This window comes from Fonsecaea pedrosoi (genome assembly GCF_000835455.1).
Source record: "Fonsecaea pedrosoi CBS 271.37 unplaced genomic scaffold supercont1.6, whole genome shotgun sequence".
In the NCBI taxonomy this organism is placed as follows: domain Eukaryota; kingdom Fungi; phylum Ascomycota; class Eurotiomycetes; order Chaetothyriales; family Herpotrichiellaceae; genus Fonsecaea; species Fonsecaea pedrosoi.
The window spans coordinates 1,061,682-1,070,227 of NW_013550610.1; the positions used below are offsets into that span (position 1 = coordinate 1,061,682).

The window sequence follows — 8,546 nt, forward strand, 5'->3', positions numbered from 1 at the left end:
GCTGTCAAAGAACCCTGAAAGGGCCAACAGTAATGATGATGAAAAGACAAGATTGACCAGAAACAGAAGAGATATTGTTGCAGAAAAAGGAGGGATCAGAACCGAAAAGCGCAGCAGCGTAACTTTCGATTGCGAAACGGCGCGAGGTTCGCTCGACCAATTGATAAACACAGTCGATTCGCAATGTGAAGAGATGGCAAAGCCTCCGAGATGTATCGAAGTGCTCCAGTCGAAGAGCAAGCTTGGATCGGGGGACGTCGGACGTTGGAGGACAAAGCATGGGAACGAATGTTCTCTGGACGAAACCAATGACATGGACAGCCGAGGACGTCCATCTGTTGAACAATACCCTGGAGCTGAGCGGCGACACCGGCCTGCAGCTTCCCGCCATACACCGCGAGGAGTCGAGGCATGAAGCATCACGTCTTGCTCCTGTGACAGTATTTGAGGATCTTGTCCGCCATGGGTCTTTTCAAGGAAGACTTCATACTTCCCTCCCTCCGACCTCGGGTGCAAAGAGACGTCGCCGGTGAGCTTGGTGAGCGACCAGCCTGGGATGTGGGAGGTAGGTCCCTCTCGATGCACTTGGCTAGTCCGTTGACGTTCTTGCCCCTCGGATTCCTGGTGGCATAACCCATGACCGGTAGGTCGATGATGCCGGCGACGTAGACGCCAAAGCGGGCGTGGAGGGCATCCGAGTCGTTGCGAATGTCGAAGAAGACTGTCAAGATGTTTGAAGACTCAGCCCAGCACCATTTCAAGGTTGGTCCCGTCTACCGGTAGCGTGGTGAGGTCGAATGCCTTTGCCTTGAGCCGGTGGACTGTCGACAAGGTTGGTAAACGACTGGGCTGGGCGGCATCGGCAACTGCATAATGGCAATCGTGCCTGAGACCGACTGCGATTGACGCCCTCGAGGTCCACAAACATCAGCTGGTCCTGCTCTGTCCGCATACGTTTCGTGATGAGAGTGAGTAGAGCGGGATGTTTGGCTTCATTGTCGACGACACGGTGCCATGGTGGAAGAACTCTCGCTCGGGCAACAGGGATTTCGACATCGACATCGACATCGAAATTTCGATATGACCACTTTCCATTTTCATCTATGGACTTGAGGATGGCCCTGAGCCACGCCGCTGCACCCTGAATCGCATCGGCAGGAGACTGAGCATGGTGTCATTCGGCCAGAGCAACGGATCAATCGTGCGCACATCGTCACTCATGCTCACACGTCGAGCTGAACCGCCATAAAGTCGCGATTCAAACAAAGTCCGCAGACCTCGCACTCTTGCAAGTCAATCAACAGACGCTCCTCCTGTCACTATCTCTGTAATTGCTTGCAAGCGCTGTCAGCCAACGGAGATCAACTGCTTCGCCATTGACAGTTGCACCACAGCCTTGCGCCTAGAATCGTTGATATTCAAGACAGTGTCAGACGTCCGCCTCGTACCAGTGATGCCCAGGGCCACGTCCGATGATTGTATGCATGCAGAGAAACTCGATGCACGTTGGTTGTGTTGGACCCATGATAATACGCCACAGACTTCCGACTCCTTTTGATGTAGGACAGTCCTACAGGGCACACTCGATGAGACAAGGCCGTTCTTCTCGTACGCGAAGATGGCGCCGTCTGCGCTCCGTTAGGCTGTGCATATGAGGTCAGGCCTTGGGATTGTGTGTGGCGATCCGGAGCCATTTGGTCGCGGACGCCATTCAATGAGCTTGGGCTTGTTTTCCCTGATTTTTATCGGGTTCCTCGCCTAATATCCCTTTCTTCCACTCCATCGCGTAATCTGATATGCCTTCTGAGGTTGGCAGGGCGCGAGTAAGGGTTGTCACAGATCTCACGCCTGAGATTTTGCTGGATCAGCCTTCTGGACCGTGGCGATGTGTCTGTTGAGGACCACTCTTTAGCTATCTTGAAGCGGGCATCACATGTACCAGTGGTCACTTACGGGGCTTCTCAATTTTTCTTCACTCAGACCGCGTCAGCAGTATACCTCTTGATCACGATCCGGGTCGCGATAGAACATCAGGTTTTGCCGTTGAGATTCTGGTCTCCGTCTTGACGTTGAGGGGGTCTTGTGCTTGCCATGATGGGGTTCCGGAGCTTTCGACTTGGGTCGTCAGACGACACCTGTGCGGTCCGAAGAGGGCGATGGATGGGGAGGCTGACACGTTAGAGTGATGAGTGGTGGGTGTGAAGCTTCACCTTTCCGCTGTCCGATCAGAAGCAGCTTGGTGCGTATCTCGTCTAACAGCGGGTGGTCGTAGCCGTGTGCTGGTCGTCTTCGTCGTGCCCACGGCTCTAATATTCTACCGGTGCGCTTATCCTTCGGGACCGACCGAGATCTCCAATCTCTGACTGGTTTTGTCTTGATGTCCATCTCTTTAAGTATCGTCCGACCTGTGTGTGACTTTGTCTTCTTTTCGTTCGGGCGTTTCGGGAGGATCTTTCCGCTGCGTGTGGATTTCTCGCTCGATCAGGGGGACACTGAGGATTTATGGCACGAACTCAATGCCTTGACGACTGATGATGGGGATGAATTCACGAGCTGTATCACCGGCTCAAGATCGGCCAGGGCCTCGAGGAGGACCTGCTCGACACGGAACTGTTTGCGAAATATGCTGTGGAATTTGAAAGAGCAGAGAGTGACATGGCACGATTGTGGACAAGCGCAGTAGACAACTCGGGAGATGAGGACGAGTCTTATAGCCAGGCTCAAGCCGCGTTATACAGTAGCTGAGTAGTCAAAGATTCCAGCAGCCGAGTTGGCCGAAGTAGATCTCCTTCCGAGGCGCAGGTCGATGACGTGCCTCCTGCTTTGACCAATCACGCGAATGCACGCATGTATCGTGGCAATGACGCTTCCAGCGCTTTGTTGCTCGCGTCATACTGTAGAGAAGAAGATGTCTGTGGCGGCTATATCAACAGCTGATGTCGTTTTAGGACTTGTATCCATGTACTCGGGAATCAGGCTGGGAGCCTCGTCAGCCTCAGCCTCGCCAACTTCAGCCTCGCCGACCTCAGCCTCACCCATCTCAGCCTTGCCCCTGATGCCAGAAAGGACGCCTCGTTCCGGTCGATCATGTCTGCCACGGGCCACAGGTCGAATCAGACGAGGGGGCGGTGCCTTTCTTGCCCGTCGACGGGTCGATCAGAACTTTGTCCCTCGCGCCGAGGACACACGTCGCTGGGCCTTTTCAGTCCCCGGATGGTCGACCGGTGGATCAAAGGAAGACCAGATGGTTAGTGGTGGTCGTGATTGTCTTGGCCACGCCGGTGACGCTGCCCTCGGTAAATCTCTCCTGACTCGGGAATTCTGTAGTCAGGGCGAAGGTTGTTATGTGAAAGAGTCGAGATCAAGGGTCTCTACGCCCCGGTCGTGACACCTATTGGGGATGCTGCCATGCGAGCCCAGAGTCGGGCTTATGGAGAGGCCAGTGGTCCGCTGTCTCTCTGTGAAGAGTATCTGGTGGCGGAAGTGAGGTTCATGAAGCCGCACGGCATGGCAAAGTCTGCCTGCCATCGTTCGTACCAGTAGTAGTAGGTGGTTTCGGGGGAGGAAATATGGGATCTCGAAAACGTCCAATCTTTCGTGGACGAGCTGCCAAGTATGCTTCAAGGCTCGCTCAACTCGACAGAGCTGGTCAACTTCGCGCCTGCCTGAGCCACTTCTCCAGGCGGAGAACCTAGAGAGCGGAAAGCCATCAAGTTGAATTCCGTAGGGGAGCTGGAAGATGGAAAAGATTGCCACTGCGGCCAAGAGCGCGGATCTATTGTCGGTGTTGACAAGGTTCGACACCAGTGCGGCTTCGACGATCAGACAGAGCTCAATTCATGCCCGCGCTGGCTATCTTTCGTTCGTTTGACATCAGCCGGTGCCGGGAGGTTGGATTTTGATCCTCCAGACTTGATAGAGTCGTAAAAGAACGGTGCGCTAGGAAAACCGTGCCGGTCAATCATTGTTCAAATCGACTCGGCACCAAGTGGTGGATGATATGCGCAGTCTGGGATTGTTTCTCAGTCTTTGGCTTCTCGAGAGAATGAATGACGGACGGTTGATCTCAAAGGATGTGTCGGCATTCCAGTCCTCCTGAGGCCATGGATCGTTAGTTCAATCCAACATGCGAACAACCAGCTCAAGGGGACACCCGAGCAAACAAGCATCCATAATGGCAGAAACACAGAGCAATCAAACCAATGGTCCTTTCTGCCCGCTCGCGTAGCCGTCGGAGCTGGTGTCGATGTGGCTTTCAATAATGTCAAATCAGCTCGTTGTTCATGCAAGTCTCCCCGAACAAACTGCGTTGCATCCAACTCGGCTTGAACCAGCGAGCGGCCAGCCAGCCCATTCTATGAATCCACCAGAGGAAATCGTTGCGGAGGAGGCGTTGATATGTAACAGCGACCTCATGGTGTTGGCGAGGCCACTATCGAGATCGGCGAAATGGATGAGATTCAGATGTCCAGGAAGTGGCGAGGTTCTCCTCGCTCGCTCGCTCCTGAAGGGACGCGAATGGCTCTGCTGATTCGAATTCCAACGGACGGCAAAGGGGTGGAGGATTTCACACATGTGGTTGAAGAAAGGAGATGAGCCGACCAGTCGTATCATCGGCCACGAGGTCCTCGACTGACGGAAGTGCCGTAGATATGTTCCGCCGCTGGCAGCCACTCGCAGTCACTGACAGCAACTGTCGTCCTCGTCGTACAGGACGATGGTCGGAACCACGTAGTACACGTCGCCGTGCACTTTATGGTCGTCGGGGTGTTGATAGAGAAGCACGCGTTGCCAACCGACCCTACCGTAAGGGATAATCCCAGGCATCTGCGAGCGGGACACCGCAGGTTCATCCACAAAGGTCGGTCCGGCCTCTTCATGGGTTTTCTAATCATATTCCGGAGCTATCGCAGCCTTTTCCGCATCGCGACCCATCGATCATGGCGTTGGTGATGGCAGTGGTGTCATCGGTCACACCGTCGCCAACTGCGCCAGTGTCTTTGACATGACGGAAGATTCTTGTAGCCTTATTTCGCTTGGATTCTCCAAAAACTCACGTACAACAGAGCAATGAGGACAATTTGTCCGATCACACGTCGTCGATTCGCTGGAACTGAGACACTGCCTTTTCAAATCCCTGACGCAAGGCTCTCATCAGTACGAAGGAGCACGTCAATGTTAAAGGATGGGAGTCGAGCTTCTCGTTCGTAGTCCGCGTGGGAGTGATTACCCGGATCAACCACTCGTGGGGCCTTGAGCTGTGGAATCCGTGGGATCTCCTCGAAGCCATTATGGAGCTGTGGGTGGACCTACTTGCTTGCTCGCCCAACGTTACGAGTAACGAGTAAGGAGTATCGAGTCGGCAAAGAGGTCTCCACCAAGTGTCGTTCGTTTTGGATCCTGGTATCAAAAGAACCACACGCAGCCTCGGAAGCATCAGGAAGAATTCCCAGCATGAAGACTGTGGAGGGCCCCAGGCCTGTTTTGTAAATTCATTGAAGGCGGCGAGATTGAGAGGCTCGTCTGACGGGAGCATGTATCCAGTGTGAGCATGTATCTGTATGTCTCAATGCACACGTCGCATGCTCATGTAGTCGTGCCGGGGATCGAGGTTGGCCATGGCCACGGCGACTGAACGATGGTTGATTCTTGACATACGTCCCAATGTTCTCTGGTTGGCGGGCCATTTGCCTGTCCATTGCGGTGGCCCAGATGGGGTGTTGAGCACAAAGATCTGGGATTGAATGGTGGCATCGCCGCCCTCGAGCGCCTCACTCGTGTTTGCCAGGAGAGATGGCCAACGAACTCGGACCACGTCTTTTCCCGGCGTCACAGTCAAGGTCTCAGTGCCTGTCTTTAAGCGAGCGACAAGGAGTCAATGATCACTCCTTTCGGACAGGATAAAATGCAACTTGCCGCCGAAGCGCCCTTTGTCTGGTCGGCCGACTTCTGTGACACGCTCGTACCAGCCCAAGATATACTCCCGACCAGGCGCGTTACCTCTTTCTCGAGGAGAAGCCTCTGTTGCTCCCCAAAGAGCTGGGTCGGCTGGGTCGCAAGCCATTCAGATCGTTTCCAGAAATGGATGCATCAAGACCCCCGTCATCGTCCTAAGTCCTAGCCCTCCCATTGCTCTGGTCAGCCCATGTTCATGTCGCAGAAAGGCAACGTTTCCCCCTTCGGATGGCGTAAAGAGATCCCGAGACAGTTAGATGTGTTGGTCGCGCATTGGTAAATTATCTTGTCCCTTTCCATCGCCGCTCAATGGAAGGAGAGCCGGAATGCCTCTCGCCACAAAAGCCTCGAGTCGATCATGACGATCTGTTGTTTGGCTTCCTATCTGGCCCCTCAGGGACTGTCGAAGCGAGGGTAGTAGTCTCTGGGATTCGGGTGTAGGAGGCCGTCGATTGGTACCATCAAGGGACACAGTCTCAGATATCGTTGGGTCTCCATTGGGGATCAGAAGCGATCAGACGTGCCGCCGTTGCCGATGTTGAACACTTCGCCCTCGAACAACGTTTGATACTGGTTTGGAAGGGTGATGACTTTCGTGTGGGATGGCAAGGGTGTGACATGTTTCCCAGGACGAGTAATCTTGCAAGATACGTCGCTGCCAGAGTTTTGCGGAAGAAACCCCTCGCTTGGAGGTAAGAACCTTCCGAGACGAGTAGAAGTGAACAACCACCTTTGTGTTGGGGCGGTCATGGCGAGTCTTTGCGGCCGATACATACCGGGTCGTCAGTCCAAGAGAGCTCAGGTGCAGAGTCCGACTCTCTGGGGTGTGAAGGTTGTACCGACTTATATGTTCTTCTTCTCTCCCTCCTCCTCAACACAAGACCGTGCCCGCCGTGTCACTCTTAGCTTAGCCATCGGCGTTCCTTTAGTCGGATCAAGGGCCCCTTGCTGTGAGCCCTCTGTTCAGCAGGTGGGCAGATAGAAAGTACTGTGAGTGAGCAAGTAGGCATTGCAACGGTCAAAGGCCAGCAGCGTACTGTTTTTCAACCTGACTCAGTATCTCACCAAAAGAAAATCCCTGGAATCCGCTTGACCTTGTCTTTTCTTATCGGAATAATGAGGTCGTCTCCGCAGGTGGTGTTCCGGTGACGGTTCGCGCTCCTGTCAATACATGGCTCTCATATGCCATCCATCAAGGCAACTTGCAACGTGGTACTTGAGCGCCAATTCTGAGACACCGCGGTCGCTTCATAGCTGCTTTGGCAGCGGAGCACGAGGAGGAATACATCGCTTGCGCACTCCTCGCTGCGAGAAGCTAGCGTGGATTACCAAAATGTCATTGTGGATGTCAAGTCTTTGTCGAAACCAGGATCAAGTGGTCGTGTGGAAGATCAGCGGTGGTCCTCGTGGTTGTCCTTGTGGTTGTCCACCTTGTTGCTGTTGTTATTGCTGCTGAGCCGCCTGCCGCTGGCTCGTGAATTTGTTTTCTTGCTTCTTCCTGCTTCATCTGGCACCCAGGGGACGTCAGAATTCCGTCCCCAGCGAGGAATGAAATCCGGGCAGAATACTCTAATAGTGGGGACGAAATTCCTTCCGCCCTGGGTGTCTGGATGGTGGCTTCTTCTGCTGACTGGCCCAGACGGGGTACAGACACCCTTCCGGACCAAGTACTCGTCCAACGAGAGAGGGTGAACCGCCCCTTTTCCGACACCTGTCGAACTCATGGTACCATATAGATATGCCATGCCGCTCCATGCACGCGACGAGCAGGATGGAGCCGCTGCAGTGTCGTGGCCTGATCATTTGCTGCGCGCACCTGAGGGCCGAGCAGAAGACGCCCTTGTGGTCGGATGATGTTCATCATCTCCTCGATCATCTAGGGCGTGCAGTCGAGTCGAGTGCGGGCGTCACGTTCTGCACGCCAAAAAAGACTCGTCCTGCTAGCGACGAGGCAGGGCAGGTCATCCCTCCGACTCATCTGTGACAGGCGACGAGTCAGAAGCCCTGGCTAGGCAAGGACGTAAACAGTTCGCCTTCCTTGATTCTCTAGATGCACACACGAGATCAGTCAAAGTTTCGATTCCGGTCCGCAGAACCCCAACGGAACGGACGCGCTCAAAGGAGAATCCCATTAGTCTCTAGGGACAGTATCGTAGTCGTCCGGACATTTGCAAGCTTGCATAGACTGGGTGATTTTCGTCCTCGACGCGGAGCAGACTCTATACGGCGAAGAGGGGGATCTGACTGACAGTGGCAGATTCAATGCGTTGTCACCAAACTTGGCCCGGCAGGGAAGCAGCTTTCGCGGCTGTCCGTCGGAGCAATCATTTGTCCGGTGCTCCTCGACAAAACTGAAATCGAAGAGAAAGGTGAACCGCCCGCCTTTTCCAGATCTGGGTGTTGGTGTATAACGTACGCCAGTCGGACAACACGGACTCGCTTCCCTGTCATGGCGTCGTATGTGGCGCGGCAGAGTTCCGGGGGATCTTTGAAGAGGGGCATGGAGCTTTGTGGTTTGACGGGATGGTGGACAGGTCGACGCGACGCATCGATCCACCCCCAAATCGACTCTCCACGACCTGTCGATATTT

At 54.3% G+C, this 8,546-nt stretch overlaps 1 protein-coding gene across 1 annotated transcript; it reads right to left on the reverse strand.

Moving 5' to 3' along the window:
* Nucleotides 1-419: 419 nt before the first annotated feature.
* Nucleotides 420-1,221, reverse strand: Z517_09277 (uncharacterized protein; the record flags this gene model as incomplete). Its single annotated transcript, XM_013425187.1, has 3 exons — nt 420-721; nt 778-1,162; nt 1,210-1,221. 3 exons carry the CDS (start codon nt 1,219-1,221, stop codon nt 420-422), a joined length of 699 nt encoding a protein of 232 aa, XP_013280641.1.
* Nucleotides 1,222-8,546: the final 7,325 nt, after the last annotated feature.